At 46.0% G+C, this 23657-nt stretch overlaps 2 protein-coding genes, 1 long non-coding RNA gene, 3 other non-coding genes and 1 pseudogene across 6 annotated transcripts in view; 2 read left to right on the top strand and 5 right to left on the bottom strand.

The window, feature by feature from the left end:
* Positions 1–912: 912 nt before the first annotated feature.
* Positions 913–5064, bottom strand: Hspa8 (heat shock protein family A (Hsp70) member 8). The gene is made up of 9 exons (XM_087905537.1): positions 4907–5064; positions 4117–4326; positions 3658–3863; positions 3393–3545; positions 2757–3312; positions 2343–2545; positions 1927–2125; positions 1602–1834; positions 913–1363 (listed from the first exon to the last, which is right to left on the bottom strand). Exons 2-9 carry the CDS (start codon positions 4319–4321, stop codon positions 1178–1180), a joined length of 1941 nt encoding a protein of 646 aa, XP_087761663.1. The 5' UTR covers positions 4322–4326; positions 4907–5064; the 3' UTR covers positions 913–1177.
* LOC146894457 (small nucleolar RNA SNORD14) lies at positions 1447–1534 on the bottom strand. Its single transcript, XR_015001969.1, has one exon. It is a non-coding gene; the product is annotated as a small nucleolar RNA SNORD14 (small nucleolar RNA).
* Positions 2205–2290, bottom strand: LOC148122328 (small nucleolar RNA SNORD14). Its single transcript, XR_015737784.1, has one exon. It is a non-coding gene; the product is annotated as a small nucleolar RNA SNORD14 (small nucleolar RNA).
* Positions 2614–2699, bottom strand: LOC125389168 (small nucleolar RNA SNORD14). Its single transcript, XR_007228406.1, has one exon. It is a non-coding gene; the product is annotated as a small nucleolar RNA SNORD14 (small nucleolar RNA).
* A 235-nt stretch (positions 5065–5299) lies between the features above and the next one.
* LOC148122327 (uncharacterized) lies at positions 5300–23051 on the top strand. The gene is made up of 2 exons (XR_015737713.1): positions 5300–6027; positions 22586–23051. It is a non-coding gene; the product is annotated as an uncharacterized LOC148122327 (long non-coding RNA).
* LOC125388896 (small nuclear ribonucleoprotein G pseudogene) lies at positions 6034–9291 on the top strand (annotated as a pseudogene).
* Positions 18333–23657, bottom strand: part of Clmp (CXADR like cell adhesion molecule) — a 108429-nt gene continuing 103104 nt past the window's right edge. Inside the window, exons 6-7 of the mRNA XM_048417070.3 lie at positions 22527–22668; positions 18333–21566 (exon numbers count right to left, since the gene is read on the bottom strand). Coding sequence (XP_048273027.1) covers positions 21266–21566; positions 22527–22668 — 443 coding nt within the window. The 3' untranslated portion in view covers positions 18333–21265. The remainder of the gene's footprint in view (positions 21567–22526; positions 22669–23657) is intronic.

Raw genomic sequence — 23657 nt, 5'->3', positions numbered from 1 at the left:
AGCCAGAACAGTAATCACCGTGGGTTTAGGTTAACATTGGAAGATTGGGAGCAACATTGCATGTAATTTACTGGAAGTACTGACTCCCTATTAGAGGCAGAGAAAAGGCTCCCCATCACTTTTTGCTAGATTTTCTCCCTTTACCCTAGACCCTAACTATGGTCTCAAAAGCATTTCACTACACATGGCAGTATGTTTCCGTCAAAGAACCAGGGAAAACCAGACCGGAGACCAACAATCCCAAGTAACCCAAGAAAAATTAAATACGTAGCACGGTAGGCTGCGTATACCTTTTCTTAGCATATAGGAAAGCTGGTTCAATACAAGTGTAAATGTGACATAATGTAACCCCAGCCCTGTAAGGCTTAACACTAATGGGCTGAAAAAAACCCGATTTCCACACAATGTGTCACTAACCTACAAGAGCAGCTCTGTAAGCACTACAGCAACATTTGATTAGGTTGCTGTATGCAATATAGCAACTTACTGTACACTGCCACTCGGGGAACAAGGCTTACCACTAGGTGGTGACTTAAATCACTCACCATTTCTTGGGATTCAGATCACCTTATGCATACTAACTGCCCAACTTGAGATTACATCACCCACCCCAACCGCAGCCCAGCCAAGACCCTTGTGTGTTCCTTCTGCTCTGTCCCCAAAGTAGAAACTAATCCGTTTAAAACCATGGGAAGCTCCAAGTTTAAGCCAAGATGGGGGTCTCACACAACCTTATTCTCCCAAGGTTAAATTTCCAGTCTAAGTAGGGGGTAAACTGATAAAACCCAATCTCTACCCCAGAACAGTGTCAGGTATGATGGTCCAGGCCTCATACCAGCATTTAAGATCAGCTGGGTCGTGCCTCAAAAAAAATTCACCTAACTAGAAGTTAAAGCAGTCATGACAACTGTATGGTGCCAATTTAAATATTTTTATTAGACATTCCATTTTCCACCTGTTTTATTAGACATTGCATTTTCCACTTAGGATACAGTGCTTATAAAGTGCAATGCTTGTTTCACTCCCTGTGCACATGTTCCAACATGTTCAAGTATTGAGAATGCCCAGTTAATTTATTGTAGCAGTTTGAATTTGAAACTGCCATGAAACTTGCTAAATTTGGGTCCTTCAAATGTTTCCCTGTGGAACAAATGCTACACTTCTACTTGGATTGACTTTAATCCACCTCTTCAATGGTGGGCCCTGAAGAAGCACCACCAGAGGGAGGAGCTCCTCCACCAGGGAAGCCACCAGGCATTCCTCCAGGCATCCCACCAGCAGTCTGGTACAGCTTGGTAATGATAGGGTTGCAGACCTTCTCCAGTTCTTTCTGCTGGTGTTCAAATTCTTCCTTCTCTGCAGTCTGTAGAAAAAATTAGCAACTTAATAAAAGGTCTACTGTTAATCTTCCTATGTTGTAACAGGAACCTATCCCTTAGCTTTGAGTCACTCAGACATCCAAGGAAGGTAACTGCCAACATTGCTTGACATTCTGGTGGAAACCGCGAATGTTTTGGACCATTCATCATAGTGACCCCCGAACTCAGCCCAATCCTACTGAACGTTGATCTACTCCCCCCACTTACTGGCAGAATACCTACCTGGTTCTTATCCAGCCAACTGATGATCTCGTTGCACTTGTCTAGGATCTTCTGTTTGTCCTCATCATTGATCTTTCCTTGAAGTTTTTCATCTTCAACTGTTGCTTTCATGTTGAAAGCATAAGACTCCAGGGAATTCTTGGAGGAAACCTTATCTCTCTGCTTTTCATCTTCAGCTTTGTATTTCTCAGCTTCCTGGACCATGCGCTCAATATCCTCCTTGCTCAAACGGCCTGTTAAGATGTCAAAATCATGAACATGTCTTAAAAACCTAGTTAAGCCTAAGTTAAATCCTCTGGAAAGTAGGTGTCATGTCCATACTTACCCTTGTCATTGGTGATGGTGATCTTGTTCTCCTTGCCTGTGCTCTTATCTACAGCAGAAACATTGAGGATGCCATTGGCATCAATGTCAAAAGTCACTTCAATCTGGGGAACACCACGGGGTGCTGGAGGGATGCCTGTTAGTTCAAACTTTCCAAGCAGGTTGTTATCCTTGGTCATGGCTCGTTCACCTTCATACACCTTGAGGAAAATTAAAGATACAATTAAGACATTGGACTTAAAATAGTACTGTAGATTAAGCTTAATTAGGGGAAACTGGTCGCTCAGACATCCAAGGAAGGAACTAGCCAACACAGGATTTCTGGTGGAAACTACGAATGGTTTTGGAATCCATCATCACAGCGAGAGACTTTCCTGGGTTCTCTATGCAAAAAGCAAAATTCCATAACCTACATACCTGAATGAGCACACCCGGCTGGTTATCAGAGTAGGTGGTGAAAGTCTGGGTCTGCTTGGTAGGGATGGTGGTATTGCGCTTGATGAGGACAGTCATGACTCCACCAGCAGTTTCAATACCAAGAGAAAGAGGAGTGACATCCAAGAGCAGCAAATCCTGAACATTCTCAGACTTGTCTCCGGATAGAATGGCTGCCTGGACAGCTAAGAAAGGAAAAATAATGTTAGAAATGTCCACCTTAACTAACTTCAACCCCTTCACCACATTTCATTCGCTCAGACATCCAAGGAAGGAACTAGCCAACACAGGATTTCTGGTGGAAACTACGAATGGTTTTGGAATCCATCATCACAGCGAATTATTCAGTTAGGAACCTCTTTAAAGAGACTACTAAGGTATGTAGGCTGTATTTACCTGCACCATAAGCAACAGCTTCATCAGGGTTGATGCTCTTGTTCAACTCTTTTCCATTGAAGAAGTCCTGCAGAAGCTTCTGAATCTTGGGGATTCTGGTAGAACCACCCACCAGGACAATATCATGGATCTGAGACTTGTCTAGTTTGGCATCTCGAAGGGCCTTTTCCACAGGGTCCAGAGTGCCCCGGAAGAGGTCAGCATTTAATTCTTCAAATCGAGCACGGGTAATGGAGGTATAGAAGTCGATTCCCTCATAGAGAGAATCAATCTCAATACTGGCCTGGGTGCTGGAGGAGAGGGTGCGCTTCGCCCGTTCACAGGCAGTACGCAGTCGCCTGACAGCTCTCTTGTTCTCACTGATGTCCTTCTTGTGCTTTCGTTTAAACTCAGCGATGAAATGGTTGACCATCCTGTTGTCAAAGTCTTCTCCACCCAAGTGGGTGTCTCCAGCAGTTGATTTGACTTCGAAAATTCCATCCTCAATAGTGAGGATGGACACATCGAAAGTACCACCTCCCAAGTCAAAGATCAGCACATTCCTTTCAGCTCCAACCTGAAATTGAATAAAATTCTTAGCTCGACACTTATCTGTTGTGCAAACCAACCCTAAGCAATCTGTGCTTGCACACATACCTTCTTGTCTAGCCCATAGGCAATAGCAGCAGCAGTCGGCTCGTTGATAATTCGAAGCACATTAAGACCAGCAATAGTTCCGGCATCCTTTGTTGCCTGCCGCTGAGAATCATTGAAGTAGGCTGGCACTGTGACCACAGCATTGGTAACCGTCTAGAAATTACGATGAATTGCATAACTGTTAGTTTGGCAAATTCCAGCAATGAACAGTGCTAGTTTTCAGAGTTAAAAGAGCCATCCCAGGTGACACCTGTTAAAAACCCACCTTCCCCAAATAAGCTTCTGCAATCTCCTTCATCTTAGTCAGAACCATAGAGGACACCTCCTCTGGGTAGAAGCTTTTTGTCTCTCCTTTGTACTCTACTTGGACCTTGGGCCTGCCTGCATCATTCACCACCATGAAGGGCCAGTGCTTCATGTCAGACTGTACAACGGCATCATCAAACCTACGTCCGATCAGACGTTTGGCATCTGCAAGATAAAGGACTTCATTATAATCCACCATTAAGTCACAGATCGAGGGACGGTATTACACTAAAGGGAGTGGTATCTATCACGTGTGGGGGGGCGCCTGACATCCAGGTTAGCGAGTCTGTCTAAGCTCCGGGGCAGGAAAGCAATGGCCCATATTTAATGACAAATATTACATCAGCCGCAATGCTAACCTCTCAGGTTGCAGTCATCTAGAAAGCTTCCCAGCCCGCATTAAAAGCTGGCTACTTACCAAAAACTGTGTTGGTGGGGTTCATCGCAACCTGATTCTTCGCAGCATCCCCAATCAATCGTTCCGTGTCAGTAAAAGCCACATAGCTTGGTGTGGTTCGGTTTCCCTGGTCATTGGCAATTATCTCCACCTTCCCGTGCTGGAAGACGCCCACACAGGAGTAGGTGGTGCCAAGATCAATACCGACTGCAGGTCCCTTAGACATGATTGCTGGAAGAAAACGGAACACGAGAACGGCTAAGCGGTGTATCTCCCGGCTTCTAGGCCGCAATCGGTACTTTCACTAGCCTGTACCCACCACCCGCAGCCGGGCAGAAGGCTGGGGGCAGCGCTGCCGCAGTCGCGGTAGCCGTGCCAGGCCTGGCAGAACCCGCTCCTGGCTCAAGGAACCATCTGTCCTGAAGCTCTGCGACAATGGTGGAGCACGTGGCCCCAACCCCCCCACCCCGCCGCCAGGGCCGCGCACTGCGGGCGCCAGACTCGCCTTGCTCAATTATTCCAAGCAGCTTCTACTTGTAGTCTACCAAGTAAATAAGACACGCTTTAGCTTAAACCGCAGCCAAGGTAAAGGCTGCGGCGCTATATCCGGGGGCAGAATAATGGGAGCGGCCCGCGCCGCCCCTCCCCCGCCACGCGGAACCTCAAGGCCATGGCGGCACCGCCCTGACTAAGCCGGTCCTCCGCTTCAGCTGTAGCCTGGGTCTCCGGGGACGGCCGCGCTCCCGCCATGGCGCCCATCGCGCGCTGCAACACACCCTCCATCCGCCGCCACCAGCGCCCTAGGCCTTACCTCGCGTGTAGGCCCGGCTGTGCTGGCGAGGAGACCGCACCAATTCCCCGAAAGCTGGCGCCGCGTTCAATGAGACCGGTTTCCGCCCGCCTCACTGTCTCTTATACCCTGTCTTAGAACCTTCCAGAAGGATCCCGCCCCGTCTCGCTGCCTATCATGGCTACTCAGCCAATAGGCGACGGGAATCTTCGGACCGCACCAATGAAGATCCAAGACGTTCTCCTAAGGCCCGCCCTCGCCCCGCCCCACCTCGCGATGACGCACGACCGCGGCGTTCTGGAACTTTCATGCTCGCCCCCGCTCTCGGAACGGCCCGGGGGGGAAAGGGGAGGGCGGGGCGGAGAGAGCCCGCGCGCGGGAGTCCGCTGTCACTCAGGGCCGGAGGGGGTCGGCAGAGTGTGCGCCTGCGCGCCCGGTCGGCGCGAGCTGGTGGGGGCGGAAGGAAGCCGAGGGAGCAAGGCGGGTCCATTCGCAGCGGACCAATGAGAGCCGTGTTCTCCGGGATCTGGGCTCTCTCGGGACCCCGGGCTGCCTGAGAGACGACCCGGGGTGGGGGTGGGGTATTAGTCCGGGAAAAGAAGACGGAAGTGGGGCGAGGACAAAATGGCTGCGAAGGTTGTCGCGCCCCTCCCCCACCCGTGCTCGGTGCGTCTCCCTTAGCCTGGCGGGCTGCGGTCTTCAGGCTTCGCGCACCCCCGGTGTCTGCGCCTGAGGCTGATTGACACCGCTAGGGTAGCTGACTCGGGGTTCCGGGTTCAGGAGGTGGCTTGGCCGCCGCGCGGTCTCCCTGCGAAATGGGACGCGCCGATCCGCAGCCCCCGGTGCGGAGGCTAGACGTGCCTGCCTTGTTCCAGCTCCCCAGGGGCTTCGTTCGTGACCTTCAGTGAAAGACATGGCCCGGTCCCCGTGGCTGACCCCAGAGCCGAGCGCCCCTCCCCACCTACGGGCTTGTACGGCGTGGCCTGTGTCCCTCCCTGTCCCCCCCAGACCTCTCTGTGAAAAAGAATGTGCAAAAGGGCATTTTCTACCCTGAGGGTGAGCTGGACATTGGCAGCCCTCGTTTCCGGCAGCCCTGTGTCCTTGATTGTGTGATCTCGACCTTTTATTTTCAGCAGCATGAGGTAATGTCTCCCCTGACTTGACTTTTACCAAAAACTAAACGCCCGGCCGCGCAGAGTCCTTGAAAACGTGACAATGCCGGAGCGGGCGCTTGGGCTTTGAAACTGCACGGTATGGAGGTAGGGCGTTCGGGGCCTTGTCACCCCAACTTCGTCGCTCCCGCACCTCCCACGTGGCCTTTCCGATGGGCAGGACGTCCATTTATTAGTTACAGATAGGTTGTTCTTTAAAAGAATGCCGCTGCAGCTTTTAGTTCCGGCGTTTGAGTTGGGTGCTCTCCAGACCACGTGAGGAAGGCTGTCAGAAGACTGGGGTGCCTTTGTCCTCTGCAAAGCCAGTAATTACTGAAGCAAAGTCATAAAGGCATTTTTTTTTTCTCTCCCGTATTTGTATATTGGGAGGAATGATGGCTTGGAGTTCCGGAGTGTGTGTGTGGGGGGGAGAGGTGTCCTTTTTGTTACTGTCCGATAAGACCGTTTTCATGTCAATGTAAATATATGTACACATGTCACGTTCTTATTTCTTACGGCATTTCTAAGGTGTTATTACCCCCCTATTAGAAACGTGAGACAAATACCTCACAGTTCCTTCATCTTAGACTCGTCTCCATCTGCCTTTTTTAAGCTTCAGTGTAACTGGGTGTGGTGGCTCACACTTTCAGCCAGCGTGCAGGAGGTAGAGGACTAAAAGCTCTGCTAGACCCAGGTTGGAATATATGAGACTGTCAACCGGTACATAAAATTTTAAAAACGAAGAGCCTGGGTCTGTTTGACAAGCGTTCTTTCTGGGAGGTCGGGTGGGGAGGGCCTTCTAACCGAGCTACTTATTATAGAGGCTGAAACAGGAAGAAAGCTGAAAGCCTGCCTGAACTAGAGAGTGAGTCAAAGGCTAGCCTGAGCATCTTAGTGAAACCCTGAGTCAAAGGCTAGCCTGAGCATCTTAGTGAAACCCTGAGTCAAAGGCTAACCTGAGCATCTTAGTGAAACCCTGAGTCAAAGGCTAGCCTGAGCATCTTAGTGAGACCAGTTTCAAAATAAGTAAAAGCCAGGCCGGATAGGAAGACAGGAAATGGTGAAGAGGAGAGAAGCCCCTCCTCACCTAGGAATCCAGTTGAAGCCGCTTGCCTGTGGAAAAACAGAAATTCCAGCCAAATTAACATCTGCTTAATGCCCTCCCTTTCCAGGAATCTCACTAGAAACCCCATTCACAAGGGAAAAACTTTTACTAACCCCTGGTGCAATCCCAGTGGCTCCAGACTTCATCTTATCAGAGGACAGTTCCAGCCAAGGCATCTCTGGAGCCAACCTATAATCTCACTTATCAACCCATAATCTCAAGAGAGAGAAAAGGAGGGCGTGGGGGACGTTCAGGACCTGCAGTCAGGGAGTTAGAGATAGTGCTGCCCCGGACTTGATCAGGAAGCTTCCCTCTGAAGCCAAGGGTGATTGATGCAGAGACTCAGGGCTGGTCACACCGCTAAGAACAAGCAGATGCTGAGTGCTCAACCTTAAAGGGACATCATAACACCTCCAAGACTCAGGAAACCTCAGGGAAGACGGGGTGGAAAGAAGTAGAGTCAGATGATAGGACAGATCATGAAATGCTTCTGGGCACGACACGCAGTGGCAGTCATGATTTCAGTGGCTGGCATGGCCTTCATAGGGTCCATACAAGCTCACTCCTCTAAATATTCAGTCACAGATTGGGGAGGGGCTCAAGGGGTCCTGCCTCACTCAAGGGGCAAATGGTTTGATGATGGCTGGAGCAGAGGAAGTCTTTAGTGGCTAACCACTGGTGAATAAACCAGGCCCCAGGATAACTCCGTATGAGGCCCACAAAGGCAGCCTTGATTAAACCCAGTGGACCCCAAAGTAAAAACAAAGGACATGACAGTGGGATGGGGACCTTTTAAAAAACATGTATGTTTATAACTGTGCCTATGTGTGACTATATGTCACCTGTGTGTGGGTACCCAAGGAAGGTGTAAGAGAGTGTCAGATCTGAGACATGTGTTGGGAACTAAGATCCAGACTTTCAGAAGACCAGCAAACACACTTAACCACCGAACCATCTAGCCAGCCCAGAATGGGGATTTGTAGAATGAGAGATCAATGCGGGGTGGGCAAGGGGATAAGAGTGGGTGGGTGAGGGGACTGCTTCTTCTTTCGCCATTGTGTCCTGCTAAGCCTGCTGAGGAGTTGTCATGAGTATGGCCCACCCTCCCAAACTGAAGTTATCATTGAAGTTAAGTGGTGGCAGACATGTAGAGGGACTACTACAGCATTTGATCCCTTTATGAGTCTTGTGATTGATGAGTGTGGGGGGGTGGCAACCCGTGGGCAACGGAATAACATCAGCATGGTGGTCATTCGAGAAAGCAACAGCATCGTGCATGAAGCCTTGGAAAGAGTCTAACAATGGCGTTGAGCACAGCAGTCCATACCCCTCCCCAAAGGACCTGCTTGACTGTTGTATAGAATTGGATCATGTTTTTATATGAAACTTTTTACTAAAGTTTACTTAGTAAACTTTACTCAATATTCAAAAAAGGGTGGGGGGTATAGGGGACCAGTGTGACCAGAATACATAATATATATCTGGGACTTCTGGCCTAATTACTGCTAAATTCCACTCTCAAGGAGATAAGGTTTTGCTTCCGATCCCTCCTCTGAGTTCTGCAAGCATGCAGGCACACATGACTGCACATATACTAACACATACACATGTGTAGCACTATACGCACACACATGCACAGTTTTTAGACGGCAGAACAATTAGCCTCTGCTTCTGGTTGCTCACAATATCTTCTAGAATTTGAACCGTGTTCTCACTATCTATCGAAAGCATAAAGGGCCAGCAAGATGGCTCAGTGGCTAATAAAGTACTTGCCATGCAAAGGTGAAGGCGTGAGTTTGATTCTCGGGAGCCATGTAAAGAAAGAGAGGACAGGCTGATCGTACAAAGTGGCACTGTGACTTCCACATGCCATGACATGCGTGCCCTCTCCCCTCTAAAAAATAAAGTTAAGACTGAATACAAACAGAAAATAAAGTGAATGTTATTTCTTTGCTGCTCAGGATTTCAAACAGCAAATTTACTTATTCAAGATCTGAAATTAACCAAGCACAGTGATACAGACCTACAACCCCGGCACTCAGGAAGGAGGTGGGGACAGGAAAGCCGTTAGTTCTAGACCAACTGGGCCTTGGCCTACATGTTGGGACTCCTAAAAGGAAAGAGAAAAAGGAAGGAAGGAAGGAAGGAAGGAAGGAAGGAAGGAAGGAAGGAAGGAAGGAAGGAAGGAAAGAAAAAAGACCAGAGTGCTTGTACACACCTGTAATCCCAGCACTCAGAAGGCAGAGGCCTAAGGGTCATGTTAAATCTGAGGCCAGCCAAATCCACATGGTAAGACCCTCTGTCCTAGTTCGCTTTGTATTGCTGTGATAAACACCAGGACCAGCATGGGAGGTAAAGGTTTATGTTCTCATACAGCTTATAGTCCATCAAAACGGAACTCAGGGCGGAAACTCAAGGTAGAAATCTGGAGGCAGTACTGAAGCAGAGACCAGAGGAACACTGCTTACTGGCTTGTTCTCTGTGGCTTGCTCGGTTTGTTTTTTATAGAACCCAGGATCACCCACCTACCTGGGGTGGTATCACTCACAGTGGTCTGGGGCCTCTCACATCAATTAATAATCAAGGAAATGTCCACTGGTAGTGGTGGCGCACGCCTTTAATCCCAGTACTAGGGAGGCAGAGGCAGGTGGATCTTTGTGAATTCCAAGCCAGCCTGGTCCTACAGAGTGGGTTCCAGGCCAGCCAAGGCCACACAGAGAAACCCTGTCTGGGAAAAAAAAAAAAAAGAAAGAAAGAAAGAAAAAAAAAAAAAGAAAATGTCCCATATATTTGCCTACTGGCTGATCTGATGGAAGTAATTTCTCAGTCGACATTCCCACCACCGCCCAGCTGCTAAGCACTATTTTAAGTGGCACACACTACTCATTTAATTTTCTTTATGAGGTCCTAAGTGCACGTTTGCACTCCAAATGTAGAGGCCACAGAATCATGAGTTTGAGTCTGAGCTAGTAGTAACACCCTGTCTTCAGAACAACAAAAAAATTGATTCAAATCTTTGTTGTTTGTTTGTTTGTTTTTAAGACAGCTTTCTCTGTTTAACAGCCCTAGCTGTCCTGGAACTAGTGTCGTATCGTAGACCAGGCTGGCTTTGCCTGCTTCAGCCTTCCCAAGTGCTAGGATTAAAGGCATGTACCACCATCGCCCGGCCCCAAATCTTCTTTTTTTTTTTTTTCCGGCCTCAAATTTCAAGAAGTAAGAATTATATGACTGGGTGGTGGTGGTGCATGCCTTTAACCTCAGCACATGGGAGGCAGAGGCAGGTGGATCTCTGTGAGTTCAAGGCTAGCCTGGTCTACAAGAGCTACTTCCGGGACAGGCTCCAAAGCTACAGAGAAACCCAGTCTCCAAAAAACAAACAACACCAAAAAAAAATATATATAAATAAATAAAAGTAAGAATTATCGTGATTTTCTTTTTGTAGATGAGGAAAGGTTAAATGATTAACCTGACAAACCACATGATCAGATTGTTGAATCAGTTTTTTTCCCCTTTAATCTAAAATGTGTTTACTAGGATGACTTCCCTGTCATCTTGACTTGGATCCTGTAGCTCTGCTTCCTCCAGAGGGAACGACCTTCTGTAAGCTTTATCTTTCCTCCTGGAGTCTGCTGAGGCCAGCAGAGCAGCCAGCTCACAAGACTCCTATTTGTGCTTTCGTGTGCCTGAAGACCATGGACATTCGCTGGCATTCCACGTAGTTCACGTCCTTCCAGCAGGAATGGGCTCAGCAGCAGGCCCTGTTTCTTGTGTTTCCTCTTCTCTTCTGGAGAGCAATGACCAAGTCTTTTATGAGAAGCATGCTTTCCTGGAGTCAGGAATTTAAACTCAGTCTGGCTGGAGTATCTGTCTTCTTAAAACATTTTGTTTTCCACTCCCTAAAATCCCAGCATTGGTAGGAATGGGGACTAAAGCACATTCAAATGAATTGGACTGTGTGGCTTTCCTACATCTCAGAATCCTGAAGTCTGTAAGGTGTTAGTCTCTGGAACGCCTTATAAGTATAGAGCACACTGTCTTGCTTTGGTGTCGGGGAGTGAGAGGAGCCTGGACTTTGGAGTCACATCGGAATTTAAATTCCAGACATTTTCTTGTGTGGTGACATAGAGATGACTTCAGCTCCCCTCTCTCTCTGTTCAGGGTCATACCATGTTGGCTTGGTACTTAGTATGTAGGCTGTGGTGTTCTCAAACTCATAACCATCCTCCTGTCTTAGCTCCTGAGTTCTGTGATTACAAGTGTGTATAACACTGGGACCTTTCGGTTCTCTTCCTATGGTGCAAAGACTTCAGAGCTTTAGAGGTTAAATAAAATGTGTAGGACTTTATTTTTTTGTCCTTTATCTACCATCTCATTTCCTTGCCCTCCCCCACTTAGGATTCTTAAGTCTGAAAGTGTCAGAACATTTATCATTTTTATCTCAGAGACCCAAGTTCCATAAAATCTGAATCTGTCACACCCTTGCTGTTTAACGAGGGTCTAACAAGGCAGGTACAGGTTGTATGGAGAGGTCAGGGTGCCCAAATTTATATTCTGTGTAGAGTACAGATGGGATTCTAGGTACATGTATTCTCTGGTAGCAGTAACTTATATGCATGTATAATCTTTTAGATTTTTGAGACATCTTTTATCCAGCTGCCTAGGCTGGCCTTGCGCTCCCTCTACTCCCTCTGTTGCTGAGGCTGGTCTTCAACTTTCAGTCCTGTCTCAGCCCTGTGAGTAACATGGACCATAGCCTGCATCACCAGGCCAGCACATGCAGGTTGTCCAGAGACTAATCGGTAAAATCGGTTTGCTATGTCATCAGAAGTAATCATTTCATAAGAGTAGTGTAGTACCACCAGCTGAAGACAATTCCGAAGAAATTACTCAAATTACCATAACTTATTAGATAATATGAAAATACCAAGTTAACCAGCCCAGGGGGTGGACAGCCCTTTGTTTTTTTCCTTTCTAAAAGGTTTAAGGTTTTTATGTTTATAGTGTTTCATATTCATGTAGTTTTATGTATCATGTATATGCCTCTGGAAGTCAGAAGAATTCAGATGCCCTGAAACTAGAATTACGGAGAGTTATGAGCCTCCATGTGAATGCTGGGAACCAAACCCTGGTCCTCTGAAAGAGCAGCAAGCATTCTTAACCTTTGAGCCACACCTCTCCAGCCTGCTTGTATTTATTTTTGAGACAGGGTCTCATTCTGTAGCCAAGACCGGCCTCACCCTTGTGATCTTTCTGCCTCATCATTGCGAGTGCTGGGAATATAGCCCTGTGCCACTCCAGCTAACTTAAGAATTAAGGGAAGGCCATGGTGGCACGTGCCTGGATCACTGAGTTTGAGATCAGCCTGGAACCCACATATCCAAACCCCCACCATCAAAAAAAAAAAAAAAAGCGGCAAGTCCATCATTCTTAGGATAGTCACTGGGCAGTGCTACCGTCAGCATTTGTCTGGCATTTGTGAGACCCTGGGCTCAGTTTCTAGCACAACATTACAACTACGACAACAATAAACAAGCAAACACACAATGAAACTCAGCAGGGAAAGGCACTGGTCCAGTGTCTTGGGGTGGAGTTTAAAGTGTGTACTTTTTAGGGCTGGGACTGGTGGCACACGCCTTCAATATACCAGCACTTGGGAGAAAGAGACAGTTGAATGTCTGTGAGGCCAGCCTGGTCTACAAAGGAAGTTCTAGGCTAGCCAAGGCTACATTGAGATCTGTTTTAAAACAAATGAGCCAACAAACACCCCCAAATATGAAATTTTAAAGATTGTTTAGCTGAGTTTGATGGCTCCTGTGTGCAATCCCAAAACTTGGGAGGCAGAGGCAAGAAGTTTGCTATTAGCCTGAGGCCAGCTTAGAAATGAGGCTCTCAATTCTACCTCAAGGGAAAAAGAAAAAGGGAAAAAAAGGAAAGAGGGAGAAAGAGACAGAGACAGACAGACAGACAGAGAGAGAGAGAGAGAGGAAGAAGGGAAGAATGGAAGAGAAAAGAAAGAAAGAAAATTATTCAGGGTCAAAGAATGGTGAACTTACACGGAAAGGCCACAGAAAACAGCCGTTGGAAGCAGACATGACTAAAACCTGCAGTGTGTAGCCTGATTGCTCAAGACTTGAATGTGCTTACCACATTCTTAGGAAAACTGAAACCAGAATGATCCAAACTGATAGTAGCATCTTCCTTTCCAATTGTAGCAAAGTATAAATTGCTTCCCTTAAACATGAAAACATACATGTAAGCCATCCTAACATCACTTTCTCTCATCATACCACACAGAAGAAATGAAGGGAAACAAGCATCCTGCCGTGAACATGAAAACCCTCCTGCCTTACAACTGGTTGTGACTCTTATTACAGGCTCTGTGTGTGCAGCAAGGACGAGTACACACTTGTGTCTCCTTATGTGACTCGAATGTCAGCTATTTTGCACAGATCTTTGTGGCTTTATTTTATTTTTGCTTTGAAACAGGATCTCACTAGGTAGCTTTGGCTGACCTGGAACTCCCTCTGTAGACCAGGCTCATCTCAGCTCACAGAGATCTGTTGCCTCTTCCTCCAGAGTGCTGGGATTAAAGCCGCAGGGTACCCTGGCCCTCAGCTTGTCTCTGGCAGACCTTATCCAGTCTTCAGCCACAGACATAGAGGCTCCTGAGAGAATAAATAACTTGTTCTACTTTAACCTAGTTTCAAAATCAGATTAGCTTTATTCCACAGTTTATGCTTTAAATCTTAGCCAAGATTACCTGCAGTAAATGGATTTTCAAAATAATTTATTGTTTGGAGAATGCATAGCATGTAAATAGGCATCAGGACAGCTTTGTAGATTTTGTGGATGGAGTAGGATCCATACACACACACATACACACATACACACAGAGAGACACATACACACATACACACACAGAGAGAGACACATACACACACACATACACACACACACAGAGACACATACACACACACACATACACACACAGAGAGAGACACATACACACACACACACTTTTCTTAAAAAAGATTATCTCACTATGTATCCTTGGCTGGCCTGAAACTCATTAGAACAGGCTAACTTCTCTCTATCTTTATGTGAGTTCCAAAGATTGAACTCAGGTTGGCTTATTTTTTGTTTTTTCAAGACTAGGTTTCTCCGTGTAGCCTGGAACTCACAAAGGTGGCCCTGCTTCTGCCTCTCGAGTGCTGGGATTAAAGGTGTGTGCCCATGATCACCAGGTACTGAATTCTGGTTGTTAAGCTTACAAGGCAAGCACCTTTACTCAATGAGCCATCTTGTCTACCCAAGTTTATCTGTATCTCTCTCTCTCTCTCTTTTTTTTTCTTTTTTCTTTTTCAAGACAGGGTTTCTCTGTAGCTTTGTTGCCTGACCTGGAACTAGCTCTTGTAGACCAGGATGGCCTCGAACTCACAGAGATCCGCCTGCCTCTGCCTCCCGAGTGCTGGGATTAAAGACGTGCGCCACCAGAACCCGGCTAATATCTCATTTTTAAAGTACTGTTGAGACAGAGTCTTGTGTTGCCCAGCATGACAACGTAAGAGGATGACCTTGAACTCCACGTGTTGGAATTAAAGGTGGGTGCTAGCACACGTGGCTGCACATCCCATGTAAAACATCTTGTTTAATCTTGTAATGTGGAAAAGAGATGCTGTTGCATGAACCATCTCTATTAATTGTTGTTATTATTACATATTATTGAGCTTTAGAGATCTTCCCATGAAGCCCTGGCTAGTCTGGAATTTACTATGTACAACAGACAGGACTTGCATTTAAATTGACCTGGTTTCCATAGCCTCCCAAGTGCTAATTGTTTGTTTGTTAGGGTTTTTTGAAACAGGGTTTCTCTGTGTAACGACCTTGACTGTCCTGGAACTCACTCTGTAGACCAGGCTGGCCTCGAACTCACAGAGATCCACCTGCCTCTGCCTCTCAAGTGCAGTGATTAAAGGCATGCACCACCACCGCCCCATTAAACACAATTCTTAAATGGGGGTTTGCTTCATTAAGTTTTTTTTTAATATTTATTTTATTTATTATGTATACAATATTCTGTCTGTGTGTATGCCTGCAGGCCAGAAGAGGGCACCAGACCCCATTACAGATGATTGTGAGCCACCATGTGGTTGCTGGGAATTGAACTCAGGACCTTTGGAAGAGCAGGCAATGCTCTTAACCTCTGAGCCATCTCTGGATCTCACTGTGTAGTCCATGCTGGCTGAACTCAATTTGTTTTTCTTTTTTAGATTTACTTGTTTGTTTATTTCTGAGACAAGGTTTATGCAACTTTGTAGCTACATGTAGCTTTACTATGTAGCTTTTGTTGGCGTGGTGCTTGCTGTACGGACCAGGTTGACTTTGAACTCATAGGGACCTGCCTGCCTCAGCTTTCCAAGTACTAAGATTAAAGATAGATGCTACCATGCCCAGCTCAGTTTTTATTTTATTTGTATGTGTGTTTTGCCTGAACGTTTCTCTGGGCAGCACAAGAACACGGAGCCTGATGAGGCTGGAAGAGGGTGTTGGATCTCCTGGAGCTGGAGCTACAGACTGTTGTGTGCCACCACCTGGGCGCCAGGAATCAAAGCTCGGTCCTCTGGAAGAGCAACTATTGTTCATCACTGCTGAACCATCTCTCCAGGACCAAAACTTACTTTGTAGCCCAGGCTGGTCTCAAACCCTCAGTGGTCCTCTTGCATCAACTTTCCGAGTGATGAGATTATAGGCGTGTGGCACCCACCCAGTTGTGACCCTAATGACTTCTACATTTGAGGTCCCTCAAATGTTCGAGCTCAATTTTTAATAAAACTAGAATATCTTAATCGTTATTATCAACTTAATCTCAGTGTGTTCAAGATATTCTATGCTTAACAGTCTCTGAATGGGGCTGGAGAGATGGCTCAGAAGTTAAGAGCACTGGCTGCTCTTCCAATTCCCAGCAACCACATGGTAGTTCACAACCATCTATAAGATCTGGTACCCTCTTCTGGTGTGCAGGCAGAACACTGTATGTATAATAAATAAATAAATCTTTAAAAAACAGTCTCTGAAAATTGTGTACATTATTTCATCTACACCCATGATTATTTTGATATATATATGTATATATGTTTATAAAATAATTTGTACCATATGAATGATCTTCACTGTGTAGATTGAAAAGGGTAGGGATGAGAAAGCAAGCTGAAGGAAAGCGAAGTCCCTGGTTTTGGGTAAAGCTGTAAGGATTTTAGGGCTAAGCATTTCATCAAGCCCTATCAGTTCTGATGGAACACAATGGTATATGACTGGGTACATGTATTATTATCTTTGAGATGAGGTCTTGCTATGTTGTTTTTTTTTCTTGGTTTTTCAAGACAGGGTTTCTTTGTATAACAGCCCCAGCTGTCCTGGAACTAGTTTTGTGGACCAACCAGGCTGGCCTCAAACTCACAGAGATCCGCCTGCCTCTGCCTCCCAAGTGCTGGGATTCTATGTCTGGCCTCCAACTCACAGAGATCGCCTTGTCTCTGCCTCCCAAGTGCTGGGATTCTATGTCTTGTTGCCACACTGACATGACTGTGTTTAAATTTGAGCTCTGCTACGGACTTAAACTCTCTGTGTTTTAGTTTTCTGGTTTGTTTTTTGTTTGTTTTGATTTTGCTTTTCCAGACAAGGTTTCTCTGTGTAGCCCTGGCTGTCCTGGAACTCATGCTGTAAACCAGGCTGGCCTTAAACTCACGGAGATCTGTCTGCCTCTGTCACCAGAGTACTGGAATTAAAAGCATGTGTCACCATCTCCCAGCCTTCTTATTTGTTTTTTAATTTTATTTACTTTTATGTGTATATGTATGTACTTGTATGAGTATATATGTAATGTATATGAAGAAGCCTGAGTAGGTCAGAAAAGGGCATTGGGTCCCTTAGAACTGGAGTTACAGACAATTTTGATCCATCGTGTGAGTACTGGGAACTGAGCTGTCTTTCCAACATCTAGTTTTCTTTTCTATTTTGGTTTTTCAAGAAAAAGTTTCTCCGTAGCTTTAGAGCCTATCCTGGAACTAGCTCTTGTAGACCAGGCTGGCCTTGAACTCACAGAGATCCGCCTGCCTCTGCCTCCCGAGTGCTGGGATTAAAGGTGTGCACCACCATCGCCCAGATAGTTTTCTTATTTCTAAAATGAGAATGAATCAGATGGTGGTGGTGCACGACTTTAATCCCAGCATTCAGGAGACAGAGGCAGACAGATCTCTGTGAGTTCAAGGCCAGCCCGGTCTCTCAGAGGGAGTTCCAGGAGAGCCAGCATGGTTACACAGAGAAACCCTGTTGCAAAAAACAAGACAAGACAAAACAAACAAACAAACAAATAGATAAATAAAATGAGAATGCAAGCATCTTTCTATAGAATTAATATGAGTATGGAGTTGGGATAAAATGTATACTATATTTAGAGTTTGGGAGTCAGGGGAGAAAAAGCTAACTATAGTGAAATTTGTTCATAATGTCAGCACTCTAGGAGGTAGAGATGAGAAGGGTCAGGACCTCAGGGTAATCCTTAGCTATAGGTATCTAGCCAGCCTGGGCTACATGAGATCCTGTCTCCAAAGAAACAGTGCCTGTCCCCTGATGTCCCATAAACGATAGCTACCATTATTGTTCTCTCTCCTGCTGAGACCTGTTCCACGTATGCCGGGCTGGGTGAACTGCAGCCCTTCCTACAGCAGAGTCCTCCCAGGGACCTGCCACCAGGCTGCTACTTTCTGCCATGAGATTTGTGTGGACGTCTGTAAAGCTGTATTCAGATTTCTGTAACTCTCGGGGTGACTTCTCTTCAGATCCCTTAGTTGGTATTTAGCCTGGGCACAAAATACTCGCTTCACAATTGCTGTCTGTTGATTTTGACAAAGTCCTTAAGGGCAGCTGCCTTTGTGCCGTTTACACTTACCATCTTGTCCTGAGAGGAAAAGTACTTCGTATACTGATGCACCCACCTGCTTTAACTAACTGCTTGCTTTAACTAATTTGGCCATGATGATTTGGGTCGGCCGTCTTTCTCTTCGAATCTCTGAGACTAACAATAAACTTGTGACTGAAGTCAGTCACTAATAGATCTTTTGGCCTGAGCTCTGTCTTTTGGCAGCAAGGTAAAAATAAATGTATTTCCAGTGCAGGTTCCACGGACCCCAGCTTCTCCTCCGGTACTGTCTTCCCTTATTTATTTTTTCATTGCCGATACACATGGAGTTACAGTCCGTAACTGCTTTTGTGACGCGTACAGTTCCGTTTACAAGGCAACAAGGCCGATTGACACAGAAACAGAGAAACACCAGAAATAAGGCAAACAATAAAAACCTTTTGAAACAGAATTCTGAAGTGCTTTGCATACAACATAACAACAAAAACATCCATTTAACTATTTTACAGATTTAAGTTTGGCTTATGTATTTTATTGAAATGGTTTCTCTTTAAATGTCCACATCCTTCCATCTGCATTTTTCTCTTACAAACTTTTATTTTATTTATTTATTTGGCTTCTGTTCATCATTTTTTTTTTTCATTTTCTATTTGCTTCACATTAAGGACTCGGTCAGCTTGGTCTGCAAAGTCAGTGGACTAAGGTTTGGAGCCAGCGGCCGCTCTCACCTCATCTGCAGCCGGCCCTTTGTCTTGCTGAAGCCTGAATGCCTGATTCAGAAAAGAAGGGGCTCTGTCATTGCTATGACTTCAGCGCCTTCTCTCTCAGAATTGCTCAGCCTAGTACAATCTCTTTTGTGTCCTTATTGTAGTTTTCCATTGGGAATGGATTTCCAAGGTAGTTTTTGGGTAGTTTCCAACAACGCTTTTAAATAATCGGGATTTCCTTCTCAAACAAAGGGGACTGGTTCCTGCTCCGAGCACACAGACAGGAAACCCCTGCTGCTCAAAGGCAGGAAGCACTGAGAAGATGGCTAGTGACAACCCAGCTGCAGCCTTCGTAGGAAGCTCGTTTGGCTCAGGGACTCCAGGAAAAAGAATTCTCAGAATTACATAGCAGAAGAGGCATGTTGCCTGGATACCATCCTCCAGGACGAATAAAAATGTAGTTAGAGGAAAGGGCTTTAAAAAAAAAAAAAGTCTTACAACGAGATAAGAGTTAGTATAAGAAGCATTTCAAATATGCCTGTTCTGGCAAATGAACAGGCATTTGTGTTATAACCCCAATGTCTCTTATTTCTACCTCTTTCAAAGGAAGACAAAACTCGGGTTAGGACTGTCACTTTAGCATGCGGGAAGCTCACCCAAACAAACCCAGACAACTCAATGCAAGCATCATTTCCCAGGCACTTGAGAAGGAAATGTATGTATACTCTGTGAGGATGCTCTTATGCGAATTAAAACACGGGGTAAAAAGCCAGAGAAATGGGGCGATACTGCGCATCCACCTCTCCCTGTCAGCATCTGAGTGCCACTTCAGAAACTGCTTCATCACGGTGGCCGCCCGCAGCGGCTTCCTCTTTCCTCTAGCCTTTGCCCTGATTGACCAAAGGAAATGCTCTGCTCCACCCACCAGGACCAGCTGACTTTGCCTTGTTCCTTGAAGAGCTAATTCAGGTTAAGCAACTATGCCATAGGTAACCTATTTGTCAAAACCGTTCAAAAGGCAAGTTACTTATCGGAGACTGGCTGGTTTTTTGTTTTTTAATTTCTTGGACACCTTTTTTTCCCCCCATATATGAGTTGTTTTGATAGTTTTGCTGGTGAATCCTTTCTGCTAATTCTTGCCCAAATGCCAACAACGAAGAAAGCATTACCAGCCGTTAGCTGAACGCTCTCCCTTCGCCCACTTGTTTGTCTCACCACCTGCTCCCTAATGGTAGTCTGCGTTCCTTCCAGCCCACAGTTATACTTTTCTTGGAGGCTAAGGCGGAGAAGAGAGACACTGTGGTTCCCTCGGGTTCAGCCTGTCAGTGGGAAGTGATGGGCCATGTATTTCCAATGCCTTTAGGAAATGATCCCTGAAAATTTAAGGCCTAGAGTCTTCAAAGGTCCCACATTCACATCCTTCTAAAATGAAAGAAACCGAAGAATCTCCAAGCTTGGGCCAGTATTAAGTGTCCTTTGACCTACCAAGGGAAAGGTCTAACGTCCCTCTCTATTCCAGTCAGTCTTGACAGTCTGGTTTCACGTGTTCTCAGAGAGAGGAGCAGGAGGCAGAATGCAAGAGGATCTTTCAACTTCCCTAAGAGACTTTCTCTAGAGTATTCTTTCCCTAAGGACATTCATTAAGTGACGCGAATATTTGTTTCTTCTAGAAACTTCCAATAGAGAAGTCTTTAGGGGTGTCAGATTTGAGTAATGACCCGCAACTGCCCCGGATACATGTTTCGTTATCTATTAGCAATCCTCCGAACATCAAAATGGAATTCTTCACAGCATCATGTCCCATCTTGGTTGGACTCTTTTCTTAGTTATTATTTTGGGGTCCCATGGAAATCTGAAGGTTGGTGGTAGATAAGGAAAGAGAAAATCACTTTTCTGTTTCCCACTATTTCAAATCCTCCCCAAATTAATGTTCAAATCTATGATACATAAAGTCAAGTCAAGGTAGAAAAAAAGTGTTTCTTTTTTTTTTTTTAATGTGAGTTTCTTTGAAGCAGTTGTCCCCATACATGTTGCAGAGAGGTGTAATATAAGGCTGTGGGTTTCTGTTTTGACTATCTGGATAATCACGCTAATCCGATACATTTGCAGAAATGATTAGAAAATTGACCTATGAGATTCCCATTTCTTCTTGACTGTGGTGACCTGCAACACTTCTATGTAAGATGTTCCAGGTGTACGCCACCTCACCTCTCCCTTATTTTCACCACAAGTCCTGGTGAGCAAAATAGGTTTGGGCCCCTCCTTCCCTCCACCTCTGCTCCGAAGGCACGATGAGGCGCCTTTATAGAGATGACCTGCCTACGTCCATTGTTTGGTGTCCTATAAGGAGGGTGCTTATCAGAACTGGTCCATGCCATGTTGGCAGCTACTTAAGTGAGTTCTTATCTGGCTGAGGGGCTTGTGTGGCTGGTGAACGAGCTCCAGTGGCTAGGCTAAGATCCTGACTTCCGGAAAAGCGCAAGTCAAGTCCACTGTGATTCAGACAGTTTGGAAGGCTTTGCTCTGGCTGGGGATTGTGCTGAGTGTGGTTTCTGCTTTGGTCAGGGTCGTGTGGTGCACTTTCTTTGGTTCAGAACCTCTTGCTTCTGGTCCTATGAGGCTGTACGCCTGGGTGGCTAGCCCCGGCTGGGGTGCTGCTTCACTGGACAGTGTCCTCTGGCTTCTGGAGGCGCTATTCCCTGTGGAGCGGGTGGAGGAAGAGCCAGAGTGTGAGCTCCTGGAGCCCGAGGAAGAGGAGCTAGGCTTCACAAGGCGGGCTCTGGGGGCTTCCGCGTCTTCTCTGCAGGGGAAAAATGAACAGAAGACAGCAAGGATAAACTTCAGGACTGCCAGGGGTGTGGTGACTCTCACGAAAGTTACTTCCTCCTGAGATTTTTTTTTTCCAACAAATTCCTCAAGCCAAAAGCCTCAGAAGAAAGGCCGCTGTTAAGGAACAAAGCACTTCCTTGTTTTGTAAGACGTAAAGCTAAGTTTAGGGAAATGTTTGTTACGGTGCTGGCCAGAGGCCCCACTGGTTGCACCAGGATATATGTGGCTCAACTTGAAATGGTCTGGATAGAATTGCCTTGATTTTGGGGTCTGTATACTTAGATCCTTTCATGTCCTGTAGGTTATATCATCCTTTATTATATGCCCTTTTTAAGTGGTAATGAATCAGAAGTAAAGTTGAAAATTATGCTGGTTGATTGTCAGCTTGACTCAAGGTAGAGTCATCTAGAAAGAGGGAGCCCTAACTAAGGAAACATCACCGTCACACGGGTCTTCTGGCAAGTCTGTAGGGCATTTTCTGGATTAATGAGTGATGTCAGAGAGCACAGCTCACTGTGGGTGGGGCCCCCTCGGTGGATGATTCTGGTTCTATAAGAAAGCAGCTGAGTGGGCTAAGAGGAGCAAGTCCCTCCATCACGGCCTCGGCTTCATCGGTCACTCCTCAGGCTTTTGCCTTGAGTTCCTGCCCTGACTTCTCTTTGTACTGTAGCTATAAGGGGAATGAACCCTTCTCTCCCCCACACTGCTGCGGTTGGTCATGATGTTTATCACAGCAACAGAAAACAAGCCAGAGCAAGGACGGTTTCACAATAAAGTGAGTCACACCTTCTATTCCTACACTGTAATTTCCCTCCTTCTGGAAAGATCCTTTATAGAGATCCACAGTGCAGAGGGGAAGAGGGCCGTTGATACTGAGGAGTTACTATGGACCAGGCCTGGAAAGGGAGTCCGCAGAAGCCAGGACGCTTACCGAATCTCATTAGGTCTCTCCTCTTCCTCATATCTCTCTTTGCTTTTTCTTCGGATTAGCAGCCATATCAAGAGGAAAATGAGGAAGGCCCCGGCCACGATGCCCGTCACTGCTCCTGCTACCATGCCGATGCTTTGCACGTCTGTTTTCTCAGAAGCACAGACAGAAATAAAGTCAAACATGAGCGAGGAGACACATGACACTCAAGACAGAAGCCCTGGACAGGACGGCTTCTAATGCCACATTCCATGACCCTCACAGGTTGCGTGATTGAACCTTTCCATATTCTTGCAAGCGATAGTTACAAACTTTATATTCAATTGGCTCAGATTTTAGTGACACAGTCTGGCTTGACTTATATGATAAAATGGGTTGGGAAAGTTATTGTGTCATGTTAAAAACATTTTAATCCTATTAAGATACCTTTGGGCCATCTTCTAGCTCTACCCACACCCCTTTCTCTAACTTCCCTTTTCTACTGGTAAAATAAACTTGGTTATGTCCTGTGTAACCTATAGCATACAATTCAGTGTGTGGTTGACTAGTGGCTTCCAAACTCACAACTCAAGGTGAATTTGATTTGCAGATTAGTATCATATATACTCTCATTTGAATATGAAATGTGTTGAATATTTATTAGTAAGTGCCCACGTTAAGTCAGGCAGTTCTAGGTATGATAAGAGCTTTTCTGTTTGTGAGTCTGCACGCAACAAAAGGGAAAAAAGCAAATCAATAAAGAAATAGATACAAAGAATGCTGGCCAGTGTCTGTGAGAACCAAAGGGGATGACTGGCAATTCCGAGGGAGAACAGAGGAACGCGGTTTCAGTTTGGGCAAGGAGGACTCCGGTGGAGGAGTGTTTGAGTTGAAATACAAACGCCAGGGCTGTCTTGTGGTGAACTCAACATAGTGGGTGTGATGGATGTGAGCCGGGCTGCAGGAGGACAGCTAGTGAGAGAGAAGTGCAGGGTGGCAAAGTCACAGAGACAGGAAGGTACCAGCTCCCATGAGGCCTAATGGGCCACACAATCGTTTTAGTATAGAGGCAATAGAAGAGTTACATGGTTCAAGTTCCGTTTAAGAAAGCACGCTACAGCAGTTCTAGGGAGAATGAAGGGCTCCAAGGAAAGG

This window comes from Myodes glareolus, chromosome 4 (genome assembly GCF_982192425.1).
Source record: "Myodes glareolus chromosome 4, mMyoGla1.1, whole genome shotgun sequence".
NCBI lineage: Eukaryota > Metazoa > Chordata > Mammalia > Rodentia > Cricetidae > Myodes > Myodes glareolus.
This window is presented reverse-complemented; position numbering and strand designations above follow the sequence as displayed.